General features: G+C 38.7%; 1 protein-coding gene across 1 annotated transcript in view; it reads right to left on the bottom strand.

The window, feature by feature from the left end:
* Positions 1-10019: 10019 nt before the first annotated feature.
* The window catches only part of LOC149830757 (microtubule-associated protein TORTIFOLIA1-like), a 31170-nt gene continuing 21009 nt past the window's right edge, over positions 10020-20180 (bottom strand). Inside the window, exon 7 of the mRNA XM_090011817.1 lies at positions 10020-10214. Coding sequence (XP_089867943.1) covers positions 10020-10214 — 195 coding nt within the window. The remainder of the gene's footprint in view (positions 10215-20180) is intronic.

Here is a 20180-nt window from a genome sequence, read left to right on the forward strand (position 1 = left end):
CGTGGAGGATTGCACATGGATGATCCATTGCACCAGGGTTCATAGATCTTCTTTCTTTCAAGTAAAAATGTATGTAAGCAATCATATTTATAGTTGTTCGTCGAACAACCTTCAAGTAGAGAACATCCCTTCTTTGTATCTCAGGTGTCATTCGTGATAGGTTGTATTATAACCCAAAAATGACTCCAAGACAAATCACGAATGACATCAGTCATGAGGAAAGTGTGGAAGTTACTTATAAACGGGAATGGCGTAGAAGGAAATGTATAAAGGTAGCATTGTATGGTATATTCAAAGAATTCTTCACTAAACTTTCTGCCTATTTAGATCACTTGATGAGAGTGAACCATGAAACTCTAGGGGCTATCAAGAGGGATAGACAAGGAAGATTTAAGTACATTTTCTTATATTTTTGTCTATGCATTGATCATTTTCTATAAGGGTATCCCCTTATTCTTATGGTAGTGAGAATGTTTCTCAAAAGGAAATACGTGAGAACATTATGTTATTGGTATGGATCCATGTGGTGAGTTGTTTCCCAAAGCTTTTGTAGTGGTAGATAAGGAGTACAAAGATTCATGAGAATGGTTTCTAGAAGGTGTGAAGCAAGAACTCACCACTTTGACTCTTTTCACAAGAGAAAATAGTTGATAGTGATCTCAGATAGGCATCCAAGGCTATTGTATGTTGTTCCCACTGTGTGGCAAGGTACGTGTTACATCGAATATTACGTGAAGTACCTGATGACCAATTTCACATCAATGTTTGGTTCACCTATGATTGTACTTTGGTGGAACACATCACAAACAACGAAGAAAAAACATTTTTTATACTTTCTTAAGAAGGTACGAGAACAAGATCAAGTTGCATATGATTACATTGCCACAAATATGGATCCAACATATTAGGCACACTCTTATTTCTCAGGAAAAAGATACAACTGCTAACATCCAATGCATGGATTCTACCCTTGCATGAAAAGCCTTTGATTTATATGATAGAAAGACTTTGTCTCATGTTGATGACATTGTTTAAAAAACAGAAAGAGACAGGCAAAAAATGACAAACATTGTTGTTGCTCATGTGAAAAAAATGTAGATAAACTAAGAAAAGACACAAAAAATATGTCAATGTCATACATTGCTTTCATCGTCAATACGAGGTTCACGATCGAAATCATGGTTACAATGTTGATCTTGAGAAGCATACAAGCTCATGTCTAGAGTGGCAGGTCAGTGAGATTCCATATGAGCATGAAATTGCATGCATCCAATATGAGAGGAAGATGATAGAAGTTTTTGTGATGAATGCTATAAGGTTGAAACATATAAAGTTGTGTATAATACATTCCTATTTATGTCAATTGCAGATAATAATATTCCACATATCCCTACAAAACCTCTTCTTCCACTTCTTCTACAGAAAGTGACACACAAACTAGGAAATCCTAAAGTCAAGAGAAGAAAGACAACACCAAAGGAAGTCATGTCATATAATTGTAGCATATGTGGTGAGGTTGGCCATAATAGGCGGCATCATCATTAAAAGTATGTCGTACTGTTACATTGAAGAAAAAATTATTATCCTATTTTCTTTACTTTCATACAACTATGTAATTATGAATTTGGCTTCATGCAGTGAATGAGATTTACCATGAAAGACATGACAAGAGCAGGGCAGCATGGAACAAAGAAGAAAAACACTCAAATGACCAAATCTTCAACACAATGTCAAAATAGGAAGAAACAAGTTGTAGTAAGTTGTACTTCATGGTGATACGATTGAATATGGTGACAATGTTCATGCATTTGTACTATTTCATAATAATAAGAGGAAGATGAGTTATTAGTGGGTCCAAATGTGGATCCAAATTCACTTGTATTCCTGATTAACAAAGATTCTAAGTTGATGAGTTGTGTAAGAGATGGATTTTTCTGTTTGTTTGTTATGATGTGTTGATTTAGTTCAACCTTAATGGATATGTCAATGTTGTAGCATTTAGAAAATAAATTTAACCTTATATGATTAAGTTGCGAGAAGAGCATAAGCAAAACAAAACCTTGGACAAACCTGTGCACAAGTACTCCTTGTGTTTTACGCTTGATAGTCATCAACACCTTTCATTGCTTGATTTGCCTTTGGTGGGCTACACATTTGTTCTTTCAACGTTTGCATTGAAAAGATTCTGCAGTTGCTAATTTGTAGTAAGAAACAAAACAAATATTAATAGGAATGTCAATAATAAACTTTTAATTATAATAAAGAAGTACTGGATTAATATTTATCTAAGGCTGCCATGGATGGCTTTGGAGCTACAATGGCATGTGGTGTGTGGGAGCCACCTCTTCCTTGAAGTATCATCCAACTATGATCTAAAATTAATCCTGTCTACGTGTTCACCCAACTATGATGTGAATAAATCACTGAAAGAAAATGGCATTTGTTGACCAATAACAACGACATTTATAGGGCATTGTTAAAGGGTGAACCAATACTAGCAAGAATCTCACCGATAATCAGACTGAAGAATGGGACAATAAACCCACTGCACAACAAAACCCTAAGCAACTATGAAAGTTCGAATGAAAAATGTTTTTGTCTAAGGGTTAGTATATATATGACATCACATTTTAGACAAATACATGCAAATCTTTGAGACTAATGGATGTGCATCTCCTCAATTTAATAGTTGTTAATTTTGAGTGAGTGAATTCATAATGATCCAATGAATAAGCTAACCTTCTATTAAATACCATCACATTCAAGACTAATAGATGTGTGTCTCCTCAACTATGTTTAATAGTTGTTGACTTATGAACGAGTGAGTGAATTTAGAACGATCCGATTACTTCGCTAACCTCTTATTAAATACCAACATCTGAGACTAATAGATGTGTGTCTCCTTAGCTACGCGTTTAATAGTTGTTGACTTCTTATGAATGAGTGAGCGAATTCAAAATGATCCAATTACTTCGCTAACCTCCTAATAAATACCAACATATGGGACTAATAGATCGAGATCTCCTCAAGTGTGCTGAAACAAGCTACGAATCTAACACGGGAAATGCACACTAAAGATACACTGAACATCCATTGGTATTCCTCATAAAGGTGTGAAACCACTTTGGGTAGGAGATTTGCATCATCTTGGTGTGTGAATGTCACATGTCCATGTAAAACACCTGCAAAGGGTAAAATGATCCATGAAAAGTTAGGAACCGGTGTTTTTGGATAGGTGGATAATTATGGTAAATTAGTAGGTATTTGCGTGAACATGCCAAATTTCATAAATAATAGTCATTTTTTTGTAGATTATTTTGGTTTACCATCCAAGAATTGATGGCCATCTTTAATTCTTTACAGATTATGTAATGCATGGCATGTATAAATTAGGAAAATTTATCAGATAATTGCCGCTTCACGTTGGGAAAATAGGACAAATTATTTAAGCTTTCATGTACCATGAAAATAGGAGATAATTTTCTGAGTCCAAGTTGTGTGCCAATGCTAGATTAGTTCCACATATGAGAGTATATGATCTGACCTTTTGATCTGTACTCTGTCTTGATCATGGGGTTTGGAGAACAGATTGACCGTCCAGCATGGTGCCTGCTATTGCACAACTTTCCTATTTTAAGTACTGTATACACAGATACTGGGGGAGGGACTAGGCTTAATCTAAGTGTCTTTGGACTTCCCTATTTTAAGTAAAAGACAAAAAACATGATTTGAAAGTTCTAACTGATTCAGTTTTGCCATGATTGACATCTGAGTCGAGTATGAAAAAGCCACACTCACTGAAAGCATAATTATGAACAAAGTTGCATTGAGACACTCCGCAAAGCCTATGAAATCATAACATTAACCTTACCAGGCCCTCAACATGTCAAGTCCAAAGCCTTCTCGAAATGACACCCTCCAAAAGAAAGGACTCGAATTCCTATAAAACAACACTCATTGAGAACTTGAGAAACTTACATAATTGTGCCTGATGCATTTGTCTATAAACTGAGATTGCACTACTATGAAAGGAGAACAAAAATCACTGGAGTTCAAAAGCTCTCTAAGAGATTTTTTTTTGAAAGAAGATTAATTTCATTGAGATTGCAGTATTCATAGCCATACAGATGAAAGTGAGAGTGATGAGATATCACCCACCACCCTTAATGCAATCTTCATGCGCATACCGTTCAGATAAAGGAAAAATCACAAAAATAAGAGAGCATAAAAAAGACTTAAGTAAACAGGAAAGAAAGGATAAACAACAAAACAACAGTGCTTGTCCATCCTTTTCCTGCAACTTGAAATAAAGTTTTCTAAACCATAATGCGTCGTGGACTCAGCCAATTGATTCCTTTGTGATGCCACTTTCTATGCACCCTCCAAGAAATTTTAGTTTTCAATAGAGCAGCTGATCTGGAGAGCACTGGGTCCCATTGAAAATTATGTTGTTCGGTTCCAGCCAGGTGAGTCTCCACGCCGTCAGCCACCAAACTCGCCACACAAAGGTCCACTCTGAACGGTGATTCTCAAGGTAACCCGCAATCATCACCTCTCTAGGAAAACAAATATCGTCCCAAGCAATATGGAGGTCTTCCCATGTTTGCGATCGCAGATAGATGATGAAAGGGCATTGCCAAAAAATATGCCTAACATCCTCTTCATGTTGAAGGCAAAGTGTACACCGGCTCGCTAAGTGGAATCTCTTGCACTTCAACCATGATCAGTTTAAATTTTCTCATACAAAATAAGCCAACCGGTCAAAGAGGCACGATAAGGAAGGCCACCCCCATAGCGCCCCTTTAGGCATCAAAACAACCGACGGGCTGCTCGTGACCAAAATAGAGCGATGCAGCAGAGTATGTAACATCCTTAGTGAGTTTCCAAGCCACAATCAAATTGCTGCCACAACTGAACTGCATGAAGGATTGACATGATGTTAGTCGAATGCTGAAAAACCTCTTTCGGCGGGTCTCTTCCATGAACAATATCCCAATCATTTTGGCTAGCTAAGTAGACATCTTTGACCAAAGCAAAGTGTCTTCGGGCAGCTTGGTATAAGTCCGAAAATTCAAGCCTAAAATCCCGATCACCATACCACACATCTTGCCAAAAGTGCGTTTGCTTCCCATTACTGATATCCACCTTAAAGTAGCAATAATTTCAGCCCATCCCTTTCAAATACCCGAACCTCTTTGCCACCTATAATTATGCACCTAATTCCAAGGCCATTCCAACAACAACAACAACAACTACGCCTTCATCCCAAAACAATTGGGGTCGGCGATATGAACCAACAAAGAAAATCATTCTGTCTTCCACATGAATCCTTCTCCTCCAATCATTTCTATCCAATGCCATGTCCTCGGTGAGGTTCAAAGCATTCATATCCTTTCCTATCATCTCCATCCAAGTCTTCCTAGGCCTACCCCGACCTCTTTTAACTAATATATTTTCCCATTTCTCCATCCTTCTAACTGGAGCATCATTAGGCCTTCGCCGAATATGTCCAAACCACCGTAAATGATTCTCTCTTATCTTATTTTCAATGGGTGCAACACCTACCTTCTTATGTATCTCCTCGTTCCGAATCTTATTTTTTATTGTATTTCCACACATCCATCTAAGCATATGCATCTCAGCTATACTCATTTTTTGAATATGATGTCTCTTGGCAGCCCAACATTCCGTACCATATAATAAAGCGAGCCTAATAGTCGTCCTATAAAACTTTTCCTTCAACTGCAATGACATTCTACGATCGCACAATACTCTAGTTGCACTTTTCCATTTCATCCACACAACCTTTATCCTATGATTTACATCTCCATCAATTTCTCCATACTTTTGAATGATAGATCCCAAATATTTGAAACAATCATCCACCGATATTTCTTGCTCACCAAGCTTTACTACACTCTCATCACTACTTTGTTGCTTACTAAACCGACATTCCATGTATTCTGTCTTACTCTTACTCAACTTAAAACCTATTGCTTCCAATGTCTGTCTCCATAATTCTAACTTAGCATTAACCCCAACTCTAGACTTATCAATCAAAACAATATCATCTGCAAACAACATACACCACGACACATTTTCTTGAATTGATCTCGTAAGCTCATCCATCACTATAGCAAATAGGAAAGGGCTTAAAGCAGATCCAATTCCAAGGCCATTCCGAAAGACCATATTTCTTAGCAAACACTACAGACACCTTGTTTTCCCTCTTGCATATCACTCATCGCCATTTAGCAAGAAGAGTCAAGTTAAACTTATGCATGTCATGAATACCCAACCCTCCAAAAATCAAAGGTTTAGATAAATCACACTAACCCACTAAAGTTTTCGACTTTCCCTCCAAGTGCCCAAGTTTTTTACTTTCCCTCCAAGTGCCCATTCCAAATAAACTTTGTAAAAATCTTGATTATCCTCTTCTTAACCTTGGCATTTTAAAAATTTTATAAAATGAAAAATCATAGTAGAAATATTGAACTTGACCTAAGTAATATGAGCTGCCCTAGACAATAGGCGAGCCACACAGGATTAAGTTTTCACACCAAAAGAAGAGGGAAGCCCAGGTAAGTAAAAGGTAGAAGCCCCGCTGCACAATAAAAAATATGACATGCTAACTCTTGTCTATACCCATCATCATCATTCAACACCAAAACTTGGCTCTTACCCTCATTCATTTTCAAACCTAAATTTTCACCGAAGCATCTCAAAATCACCCACATCACGAACATGTTCGCTTCATTGGCCTCACCAAACACCAATAAATCATCCGCAAAAAGTAGATGGGTTATGAAAACAGAATTGAAAATCTTACCTCCATGAAAGACCCATTTTCTTGAGCTGAATTTATCATCACCTATAATGCTTCCATAGCCAAAATAAACAAAAGTGGCAAAAGAAGATCACCTTGCCTCAAATCCTTCTTAGGCTTGAAAGGTTCACCTTTCTCGCCATTTATGGTGATGACTATTGAGATGGCCGGTAGAAGACCTCCCACCCAAGTGTTCCGTTTATCACCAAACCTCATACATGACAAACAATTTAATAAAAAATCTCAATCAAGAGAATCAAATGTTTTTTCAAGATCAATCTTCAAGACAAAGAGGGTGTACCTAAGTGGTGGATCGAGTGTAATGATTCATGCACCAATATGCATGCCAATGAATGCACTTTAGGAAGAGAAAATAACCGAGTTTATATGCTTCTTCAACCTAAACGCCAAAGACTTAGAGATGATTTTTAAAACATGTGTCAATCAAGGAGATAGGCCAAAATCACCCTATATCATCCGCATTCTCTTCTTTAGTGATGAGAATGACAGCCGACCTTCCCATAATGCTCGGGATCTTGGCATTAGCATGAAAATCATTAATTAATAGTATCAACTCTTGCTTCACACATTCTCAATTTTATTTAAAAAGCTTAATGGAAAAACCATCCAACCCTCGAGTTTTACCATTAGGAAGTGACCACACCATTCTTCTTTTGATTTCCTCCAAGCTGAAACTAGCTTCCAAACCAACCCGACCCACTTCTTCTAAATGAGTGAAACCCATATTTGTTATATCATAAGATGCCGAAACCGAATTGGAGAAACAATTTTTGAAATATTCGGTTGCTTTAACAAGCCCTTCCAAACGCTGGCCCTCAATATTCAAAGCCAATATATTATTCACCCTCCTCCTTGTGGAAGCACACGTGAAAAAACTTCGGCCTCTTCCGCTTTCAGCCAATGCACTTTGGATCTTTGCTTCCATCTTATAATTTTGTGAATTCTCTAAACACTAATTTTTAACTACCTTTTCTCTCGCCTTACTCAATTACAAAGCTTGAAATGTGTCCTCCACCTTTTCCTACTTTCAATTGATCCTCCCAAACATTCAACTCATGGAAACAAGATGCATGTCTTTCTTTATTCCATTCTATCAAATTTTCATGCACAACATAGAGCTTGGTAATGATATGTTAGTGCAGCCCATTTTTTCCAAATTTGGTGCCGAGTTCCACCATTCAAAAACTCTATCATGGATTTTGAGAACCGTTAACCACCAAAGCTCGAAGCCGAGTCCCACCCTTTTTGTTTGATTCAACTCCGCCCAAGACAACCATATTGGTGCATGATCCGACATTGAAATAATGTCTTCAAAGGCTGTCATATCATGAAGGGATTGCACCATAGGCGATGATATAAGGAACGGGTCCAATTTAAGCAAAATAGGAGGATTGTGTTTATTGAACCAAGTGAACTTACATCCTTGCATAGGAAGGTCCGATAAATTACCAACATCCATGAAGGAAGAGAACCTGCGCATATTCCTTGTATAAATTGAAGATGTGTTAGAGTCCTCCACTCACAACAATGCGTTGAAATCACCACCCACACACCAACAGTCCGATGATCGCAAAAGCTACTCTCTTGATATATTTTCCAATTCAGCCCAAAACAATTCCTTCTGATCAGATGTGCATGGGACATAGACATTGGTGAGCAAGAAAGGGACTTGTTGAGTGTGAAAAAACACCAATATAGACAAATCCCCAATAAAAATGTTTGAACCCAATAGTTCCTCTCTCCATGCCATGAGAATACCACCCGCATGCCCTGTAGTTGGCTTCTCAACATAATTACAATTGTGTCAAATCTGGTTTAAAACATTTCTGTCCACTAAATTCCATTTGATTTCTTGAATACATTATGTCCAGTCTTTTTCGTTTTATAAGGTGAGATAAAAAAATTCTGCTTCTGTGGAACCGGATTCGGGTCCCCTGGATAGGCCACCCGTACCCGCTCCACCTCCCAATCCAATACCGCATGTGGAGACGTTAAAGAATGAGGTAGATGAAGTTTGAAATTATTTACCTCTTTTTGTGGAGTCTGGAGGAAGTTGGAACGTGTTGTGGGTGAGGATGTTAGGTGATACAGAAGAGAGGTGCCATATATCAGCCACTGAAAAGTCATTTCCTCCCAAAGGTATCGATAAGGAGGATCTCATCACAACTGCTTTCCATGATTGTAGCGCTTCTTGGTATCCCTGGTTAGTCCCGGAACAATGAAGGTGGCCAACACTCCTGAGGAGAGGCAAAACATCCAACCAGTCCAGCCCCCCTCTGTTTGCACACACCTGAGGAGGGTAGGAAGCCATTCCTCTTTAAAAGAGTAGTATCAACCAGCGACACCAAATCCTTATGTGCAGGAATTTAAGATTCACATCTCTGGTCTGTCGCCAATGTAGTCCATCCTTCAATGCTTCAATATTCTTGAGAGATTCATGCTTAAATAACCAGAGTTGCACCCGATTCCCAGGTGACCTGTTCCACCAAATCTTCTGCGCTCCCTCTGCTAGAGCAATGCCATCCACAGTTACCGCAACTGATGCAGCGGAAACTCCCTTAGCCACATCTACGTAGCTTTTGCTATGCTCCTTTACTGGGACATACTCCTCCTGACCAATGGTTTCCAAATGCACATTAATCCTTCCTCGCACCAGAGACTCGACGACGAAAACCTGGTTGTTCTGATACCTCAGAAAATCTTTTATAGTAGCGATGGTCACTCCCCATCCCTCCCTCCCCACTCTCGCTGATCTGAGGGCCTCTGTTCCAGGGTATCTTTCACCTGAATCAAAAGTAAATCATCGAGGGCTTCTCACTAAACAGCATCTTCTGCATGATGAATCTTTTAAAGTCTAAAACGATGCTTGATCAAGGAGAAAGGACTCAAAATCTCTCTAAGAGATTATAAATTTATAATTGACTTTTTTTTGAGGAAAATAATTGACTACTGCATCAAGCGTGAAAACAATGTATCTGGAGAAAATGATATAAAACACATTAACAGGTGAATGTCATGTCCTACATTTCATGCAAAATTACATAAAATACAAAACTCCAAGAGGAAGCCCACACTCACCCCTTGCAGCCCCCCCACCCCCGAAAAAAAGAGAGGAAAAGATACAAGAAAAATTAAAGAATTACAAAGACTCGTTTCATAGAGTGTTGATCTGCTATTTCTTAAGCTGTTGCAACTCAATCCGCCAAGCTGCTGCTAGCTGCAGCATCAATTCATCTGCTGGAACTCCATCCCAATCATCTGGCATTTCCATAGTTGATGCATCCTGTAAACTTAACAATAGGGCTTTCTTGCTTTCAAAAGAGATGCCCAAAAAATCTGCTCCATTTTCCACCACCAAATCTACCAACTGTAAAGAAAATGAGAAACAAAATCATTTTCAAGTTTTTTGGCAATCCAAAAACCATCTATGCTATGTTGAATTGACAGAAGCAATATACTCACCATCAGTATCTCCATTTATACTTATAAATCGACTACAACCCCACATCTTCAATCTTAGAAAAAAGATGAAGCCATTCTGAGTTTGTTTTTCATCTTGTATGATGACAGTAAGGAAGAATCTTAGTATTTGCTTGAGAATTGGTACCCAGAGAATCAATTATTTCTCACATTTTCAAAATATTGGTTTCCACAAATGCAGTTGTATTTTCTCATGTTTATCTCTTTCAAAATGAGTCTTCTCATGCTCCACAACACCCACACCCCCCCCCCCACACACACACACATATATATATATATATATGAAAACATGCTAAATAGGTTTTTTATTTTATTTATAAATTCTACGTACTTGATTTTATAGGGATCAGCTCTTGGAGCATTTGATTATGACACATTGGGTGGGTTTTTATAAGGTTCAAAAAATCAATGGTCCAAAATCTTTATAAACTTTGAGGCTCCAAATATCATTTTTTCATTGAAAACACATGATCCGGGTGGCCAGTCCTAGTTAATTGACCATGCCGAACATATCTATGGGGTTGGAATTGAGAAAAAAGCATCGGAAAGGCCAAAAAAACCATTTGGCATGTTTGCATCTCTCTCTCTCTCTCTCTCTCTCTCTCTCTCTCTCTCTCTCTCTCTCTCTCTATCTATCTATCTATCTATATATATATATATATATAGAGAGAGAGAGAGAGAGACGCAGACACGCGTACACACATTAAAGCCACAATCTTGATAAGTGAACTCCAACTTCAGCAGATTCCAGGTTTCATTCTGTTGTAGATGAACTTTTCATATTTTACACATCTTTTCATCTTAGTGGTCATAGGCGTTAGGTAGAGCCTAGGCGGTGAGCCCCTAAAAAGGCCTAAGAAGGCCTAGGAGGGGCTAGGCAGTACCCCAAATAAAAAAAAATAAAAAAGCATACAAAATATGTAAACAAACTACTAAAATTAATAAGAAACATGTATACAACATAAAATCAATCAATAATAAGCAATAGACAAATAATGTCACCGAACACCTGTAAAACAATTATATTACATAACCTGCTCAAACAAATTATGAATAAATTAACAATTGAATAAACAAACCATACAACTAACAATGTGAATGAACAATATACAAAAAATAAAATCATGTATACAAAAAACTTAACAACAATAGACAAATAAGAAGAAAAAATGAATAATTAAATAAACAAACCAGGATGCAACTGGTAAATTCATAAGCAGCATTAGAATCAAAATAAGACAACAACAAAAATAGCCAACAGCAACTGCGCATCAGAATCAAAATAAGCCAATGCAAAAATCATGCAAATAAGACAATGAAAAAATCATTGTATAAATATATCTTTATATGTAAAATGCATATTCGTTTTCACAAAAAAATAGCCAACAGTAAATTCATAAGCAGCAAAATATAGCTAACTGATAGTTCCAAGCATGTAAGAGACACTAAAAAAAAAAAAAATCAAATAAGACATAAAACATATCTAAAAAAAGAGAGAGAAAAATGGAAAAAAGGGAGATAGAGACCGAGAGACAACTCAGATGAGAGACAGAGAAATAGAGACCGAGAGCAAGAGAGAGAGGCGAGAGACAAAGACCAAAACTGAGAGACAGAGAGAGAGAGAGAGAGTGAGCTCGAGAGAGAGAGAGAGAGGTAACTATAGAAGAGAAGGTTGACCTTCTTCTTCTTCTTTCCTAGCGAGAGAGAGGAGAGAGAACCAAGCGAGAGAGGGGTGAAAAGGGAGAAAAGGGACCTTTTCCCCCTTTTATAAGATGATCAACGCAAAAAAAAAGTGGACCGACCTAGGCTTAAGTCTAGGCGGTAATATAGGGCCGTACAGCCCAAACTTGGTCGCTCAGGCGGTGGGGCTGCGCCTAGGCGCCGCCTTTGACAACTAAGCTTTTCATGACAAAATGTTCATTTCACATCTAAATTTTGACAAAATCTTGCATCCATTGTTAGAATCCTATGTAGAATCTGTATTGAGAGAAAGAGAGAATAGAAGAAGAGGGGCTGCGGCTGTCACGATTTCAATCAATGAAATCGTGACCTAAAGACATGTATTTATATGTTTTGGTATACGGAATGGATTCGGGTCTGGTATAATGTCCATACCCAGAATACAATGTACACTAGAACCCATATGGACCCGGGTCGGGTATATGATACAACTTTTTCACCTCCCCTCAAGTTGATCATGGTTTTGAACCATGAACAACTTGCCTTTAAGCATCCAAAAGTGATCTTTTGTCAAGCCCTTTGTAAAAATGTCTGCAACTTGTCTTTCAGTATTGATGTAATAATCGAAAAAAAAATTATGTTTGGATCCGGGCCGGACCCGGATCCGACCCGGGTAAACAAGTCGGCTGCGTGCTTTTAAAAGCACGCAGCGACGAAGGGGGGGAGGTTCTGGAAACCTCCTTCCCCCTCTCGTCTCTCGGTCTCTCTCGTCTCCTTCCTCTGCGTTGCCGACCCGCCGCCACCTGCGACCTCCCTCCGACGCCTTCGTTGCTGACAGGCAGGGGCTCTGCCCTTGCCTCTCTTCTACTTTGTCAGGCAGGGGCGCAACCCTGCTTGCCCTCGCTTTATGAGGGCAGGGGTGCAACCCCCTGCCTCCTCGGAGTCCGCTGACAGCAAGTCAGTAGGGGCTCACAGCCCCTGCTTCTGCTTCTTGCACTTATAGCAGGTGTGCATGCGCACGATGCCCCTGCCTCTGTTTCCCTTACGTCAGGGCGGCGATAGTGCTTCTGACTTTCTATTTTGGTATTAGCTTGCTAAGATCGTTACTTTTGCAGCTCGTACGACGGATCTCGCTCGCGCTCCGCGACCCGAGCCGCCAATCGCGTACATCTGCGGACGACAGCAAGCTTGCAACTCTCAAAGGTAGGGGAAGATTACACAGAAGACTTGGACAATTGAATTGAGCTCAATTAACTAAAAAGGGACAATTAAATAAATATATATGCATATATATATATATATATCATATATATTTATATGAGTACGCATTTAACTCAAGGACGCGGTTTCGCGATCCTTGTCCTTTACTTTGTCGTCGTGCATCACGCAAAGGTTCTGCGTTGCACTCCTGCTTACGGTCTTTACTTTGCCGTTGCGCGTTGTGCCGGGGGTTTGCGTTGCACTTCTGCTTACCGCCTTTACCTTGCTGTCGCGCTTTGCGCCTAGGCTCTTGCCTTTGCATAGTGTTGTATTGTCTTGCTATTGCAGATGACGTGCATGTTCTTGATCTTTGCGTATGCCTTAAAGGCATCCTCGTGGAGGATGCAAGGAGCATTTACCCCTCTCCCTCTTGCGACAAGAGTTCAGTCGGAAGCGAGCGGCACATCCTCGTCTAAGGAGAGGGATACCTCGTAAGGATCCTGGCTCTTCGTGTGTGCAGTCCTGCAGAGTCGACTTGAGATTTTAGGGAGCTGTGCAAAAGCATCGAAGACTGCTCCAAATCGAAGCATTTGGAATGATGTGACTGGTTGTTTCTGCTGGCCTTTTTGGCATATCTCGGGTGATCCTGAATTGGGGGTTCAAGCGAACTTCTTAGCGGGTGTTCTGTTGAGAAACCCGTATCCCGTTTATCGAGGCCGGTATCGAGTCATGCGAGACATGTAGATACTGAAATGAAATGGGGATCTTCGAAACACGAGCTTTGATTAACAAGAGCAAGTGTCAAGAATGACACTAAAGCATAACCCTTAAAAAGGGTATAACTGGAAACAAAATAAAAATAAAAATGTATTCTTTATTGATATGAAAAACCAATTGCTTAAGAAGCATTGGAGTAAAATACAAGAGGGGCTGCACCCCTTTATATACACAGCTGAAAGAGGACTCAATAGAGCTGTTGGGCACAGTCCAACAGCTCTATTTAGAGCTGTTGGAATGTGTCAGTCCAACAGCTCTATTAAGAGCTGTTGGACTGTGTCAGTCCAACAGCTCTATTGCTAGTCAAGTCTGGACAGGACTTGACTAGCAACAGTCATTCTAGTTCAAACTGAACTAGATGACATAAAGACAAAAAATAAAAATAAAGGAAAAAAAATACAGAAAAGAAAGAAATTAAAATGTATTTATATATATATAATAATATAATATTATTATATATACATATATGTACAGTTTTACATTTTAACACTCCCCCTCAAACTTACGGTACAATGAGCGAAAGTTTGTCTAAGAGAAAGTGAAATCGGGGAGCAGCGAGAGGCTTTGTAAAGAGGTCTGCTAACTGATATTCTGAAGTGACATATGGCAGATCAATTATCCCGTGTAGATATTCCTCTCTGACGTAGTGACAATCCATTTCGATGTGTTTGGTGCGTTCGTGGAATGTTCTGTTACTGGCAATGTAGATCGCACTTTTGTTGTCACAACACATTTGTGAAGCCTTTGTTGCTTCAACTCCCATGTCAGCAAGCAGTCGTCGGAGCCAAACTACTTCCATGGTCGTGGTTGTCATGGCTCTGTATTCAGCTTCGGTGGATGAGAGAGATACCTTCTGCTGCTTTTTACACCTCCACGAGATTAATGATTCCCCTAAAAAGACACAAAAGCCAGTGGTTGAGTGTCTGTTATTGGGATCACCTCCCCAATCAGCATCAGTATATGCAATTAAATCAAGAGAAGAGGAGGAAGATAAGAAAAGTCCTCGTGAAAGAGAGGACTTGATGTATCTGATAATACGCATGACTGCTCCCATATGAACAGAAGTAGGAGCATGTTGAAATTGACTTGCTGTATGAACAGCATGTGCTATATCTGGTCTGGTAATGGATAGATAGGAAAGTGCCCCGACAAGCTGTCTGTAAGGAGTAGGGTCTGCAAGAAGTTCTCCATCATCAATCTTCATTTTAACATTAACAACTTCTGGAGTGTCAACTTTCTTATCATCAGTAATATCAGACCTGAAAACAATATCAAAAGCAAATTTAGTCTGAGATAATAAATATCCTCTAGGAGAATAAGCAACTTCAATGCCTAAAAAATATCTTAACAAGCCCAAATCAGTCATTTCAAAATGAGATTTAAGAAGTGTTTTGATTGTTTCAACTCCCTGTTTATCGCTTCCGGTGATGATCATATCATCCACATAGAGAAGAAGCACAATGATCCCTGCATCAGAATTCTTAATAAACAAAGCAGTGTCAGTTAAACAGAATTGAAAACCAATATCAATCATAACACGACTAAACCTATCATACCAAGCTTTTGGTGCTTGTTTAAGTCCATAAAGAGCTTTTTCTAAGCGAAGGACTTTACCCTTAGGAATACTTAGACCAGGAGGGGGTTCCATATATACTTCTTCAACTAGCTTTCCATTTAAAAAAGCATTTTTGACATCCATTTGAAAAATAGACCATTTTTTGATAGAAGCTAAGGCAATTAAGGTTCGGACAGTAGTCATACGAGCCACCGGAGCAAAGGTTTCTTCATAATCAATCCCATATTCTTGGGCATAACCTTTGGCTACTAAACGGGCTTTATATCTTTCAAGAGTACCATCACTCTTGGTTTTAATTTTATAAACCCATCGACATCCTATAGTTTTCTTCCCTGGAGGAAGATCTTGAATATTCCATGTAGAAGCCTTTTCAAGTGCATCTAATTCAACTTTCATGGCTTCTATCCATTTGATATCATTTTTTGCTTGAAAATATGTGGATGGTTCTTCATATGAGTGAATTAATGCAATAACTGCCCTATATGTGGGTGAGAAAGACTCGTATGATACAAACTTTTCTGGAGGCCTCGAGATTCGGGATGATTGTCTAGTTGGAATGTTAGAATATTTCTCAAGTGCACATGGAGTATTAGACTCTTGTCGCCTGGAATATTGAATACTAGTATCTCTATGAACTTCTTCATTTTCAACATTAAGATCAATAATTCTTGGATCATCATCAAAGTTACAATCAAGGTCATATTCATCAGATGTTGATGTTAGATCTAGCAAAAAGGAGTACTCAGTGACGTCTTTTAATTTTCTAAAATCAAAGAAGCTCTCCTTTTCAAGAAAGGAAACATTTCTAGACACATATAGTTTATTATTTTTGAAGTCAAAACATCTATAACCTTTCTGGTTTTCAGCATATCCTAAAAAGGCACAGGGAATCGCACGAGGGGAAAGTTTATCATTTTTGTCAGTAAATATGAAACATTTGCACCCAAATATTCTTAATCTAGAGTAGTCTGGAGAAATGTTCATAAGTTTTTCAATGGGAGTGATATTTTGTAACGAAGAAGATGGCATCCTATTAATGAGATAGGTGGCAGTTAAGGCAGCTTCTGCCCAAAAGTCTTTAGGGACTTGATTTGCTATTAATAAAGTTCTAGTGGTTTCTATAATATGGCGATGTTTTCGTTCTGCCAGTCCATTTTGTTGAGGTGTATAAGGACAAGATCTTTGATGTGTGATGCAATGCAATTTAAGATAATTTTGAAAATCTGTGGATAAAAACTCTCCCCCTGAATCTGTGCGAAAAATAGTAATATCATTTTGAAATTTGTTTTTAACCATATTATGAAAAGTTTGAAAGTATGAAAATACTTCAGACTTATGTTTGAGAAAGTACATCCACGTATGTCGGGAGAAATCATCGACAAAAATAACATAGTAAACAAATCCTCCTTTAGAAATTACTGGTGCAGGACCCCAAACATCCGAGTGTATTAATTCAAGTGGTCTTGAAGAGAAAAAGGTTCTGTTCTGAAATGGTAATCTTTTCATTTTGCCGAGAATACAATCTTTACAATCAAATGATTCAGAGTTACAAAATTTCCCTAGATTTGGAAAATGTTGGATTTTGGCTATATGTGGGTGACCAAGTCTCTTATGCCACAGTTCCAACTCTATTTTTTGAATATTATAACAAAAAGCTTTCTTCGGCATTTCCAAAAAATCCATGTAATAGAGTCCTCCTTCTCTATGGCCTTCCCCAATCAGCTTGCCTGACTGGCGATCCTGTACCCAACAACCATGAGAAGAAAAAGAAATATTACACCCATAATCAGAAATTTGAGATACAGATAAAAGATTTAAATTTAATTTGGGAACATGTCTAATTTCTGGAATAAAAAATTTTTTTGTTTTATAAATTTTTTCAAAATCTCCTATTCCTTCTATTTCAAGAGAAGTCCCATCAGCAGTAAAGACCTTTGACACACTTGTTTTATTTTTAACACATTTGGATAGACTTTGATTATTTGGGGTCATATGAAAAGATGCACCAGAGTCAAGAAGCCAAGAAATTTTACCTAAATCAGAAAAAGATGAGGCTGCTGCGCCGGTCGAAGCTTCAGATGAGGAAGAGGCACCTTTGATGAGAGGCTGAAGGATCTCCATTAGTTGGGCCAGGGAAACTGGTGCATCCTGATCTTTAGGCTCCGATCCAGCAATTGCAGCTCTTTTTTCTCTCAGCTCCTTAAGTTTGGGACATTGTGGCCTGTAGTGTCCCGGTTCATGACAGTGATGACAAATAACTTTCTTCTTATCATAGTCACCATTTTGTCGGTTAAAGTGAGGAGGCCTATATGATCGAACATGATTCCCTGGTCTAGACACGGCTAAAACGGAATCATCTTCAATTTTTAAAGAACCTTTCCGGAGACGATTTTCTTCCATTGTTAACTCTTCAATAGTTTCAACAATAGAAGGAATTTTTCCCCGGTGAAGTAGGGCCGATTTAGTGGTTTCAAATTCCGGCCTTAATCCAGTGATAAACTGGTAAAAATGTTCAACATCGAGTTGTTTCTGACGAAGCTCGATGTCTTCGGCACAATGCCACTTTGGTTCTAAAAGGGAAAGTTCTTCCCAAAGTTCGGACAACCCATTGTAATATTCACGAATAGTTTTGTCTCCTTGTGTCATCATTCGAACTTTTTCTTGGAGGTTGCACACGTGTGCAATATCTTTAAGGGAATACATATTCTTAAGGTATTCCCATGCCTTATCGGCATGATCAAATTTGGCAAGACTTGAGCATTTTTTAATGTCAACGCTATTGATAAGCCATGACATTATCTTCGCATGAGATATTCTCCATTCTTTCCATTTCTTCTCGTATGAGGCAATAGCCTTGATTTTCTCTTCTTCCGATAGAGGGACGTCTTTATCTCCCTCCTTTTTAGTAAGAGATAGCTTAGGTTCCGAATCGGAACCATCCACAATCCCCCATAAGCCTTTTCCCCATATATGGTGCTTCATGATTGAAGCCCATGTTACATAGTTCGTATCGCTTAGTTTCATAGGCATGATGGTGACTTTATCATTGTCATCCATCGATTACAAGGAGAGAAAGAATAGGGATAGAAGAGAAACAAGAAGGAAAATGAGAAAGAAAAAAAAAAAAACAATACAACAAGATGTGAAATCTTCTCCAATGAAGTGATAAAACACTTCTCTTCAAGTGGCGAACACTTTTGCAAACGGGCACGGAAACCGAGGCAGCTTTTCCTCAAGATTTAGTACTTCCGCGGCTTTGATACCATGAAATGAAATGGGGATCTTCGAAACACGAGCTTTGATTAACAAGAGCAAGTGTCAAGAATGACACTAAAGCATAACCCTTAAAAAGGGTATAACTGGAAACAAAATAAAAATAAAAATGTATTCTTTATTGATATGAAAAACCAATTGCTTAAGAAGCATTGGAGTAAAATACAAGAGGGGCTGCACCCCTTTATATACACAGCTGAAAGAGGACTCAATAGAGCTGTTGGGCACAGTCCAACAGCTCTATTTAGAGCTATTGGAATGTGTCAGTCCAACAGCTCTATTAAGAGCTGTTGGACTGTGTCAGTCCAACAGCTCTATTGCTAGTCAAGTCTGGACAGGACTTGACTAGCAACAGTCATTCTAGTTCAAACTGAACTAGATGACATAAAGACAAAAAATAAAAATAAAGGAAAAAAAATACAGAAAAGAAAGAAATTAAAATGTATTTATATATATATATAATAATATAATATTATTATATATACATATATGTACAGTTTTACATTTTAACAGATACCCCGATAGCGGATGTGATTCGAGATAATCACATGCATAGTGTTGGTACAAGGTATTGTTGTTTCAAAAGATAAAGTAAAGTAGATAAACTTTACATCTTTATGAAACACTCTTGTTGAGGCTTCTATTGAGGAGCTATACCCCCTTCATCCTAGAGTACTTGTAGTCGTGCACGACACGTCTAGTACTGTGATGATCGGATGAGACGGTTGTGCGACCTCGAACAACGCTAAATGCAAAATGTTGTAATCACATAAATGGCCTCACATTCGCCTTCACAGGCAAGATGCTCGGGTGGTTTAAATACCACAGCATAGAATGGGTCGTTAGTTAAGCAACCCTTAACGTACATATTCGCTTTTTTGTGTCTGTCAAGGGAGAGGACAGAGCGGTACAAACTCCAATGGACAGGTTGTTAACAACCACCCTACGGGCAACGATCCGGCCTCCCCAGTCATTGGAGTTAGGGGAAAGGGGCTACATTAGTTAGCTCAACACTTCTGCAGAAGTTGGATGCGTCTGTGGCACAGCCTCCTTTGGGGAATCCTCTCTTTGTTAAAGCCGTCCTTTTGGAGCGAACTCAACTAGCTATTCGGGTTATTGAAAATACATAAAATAACAGACGCCCGAACTAGTTTCAGTTGGGTCTACGTTTTGCCTGCGCGTACCCGCAGGTTCGTAATTATCGAAACATAAGGTTTGTTCACACTGGTCGTTGAGTCGTGAGCTTCGCTTGCACTACTGCTTCTCTTGCACTACTGATTCGCTTGCACTACTGCTTCGCCTGCACTACTAATTTGCTTGCTTGCTCGATAGTTCAATATGGTACTC

The sequence above is a fragment of the Nuphar pumila genome, chromosome 7, assembly GCF_984573655.1.
Source record: "Nuphar pumila chromosome 7, dmNupPumi1.hap1.1, whole genome shotgun sequence".
Taxonomy (NCBI): domain Eukaryota; kingdom Viridiplantae; phylum Streptophyta; class Magnoliopsida; order Nymphaeales; family Nymphaeaceae; genus Nuphar; species Nuphar pumila.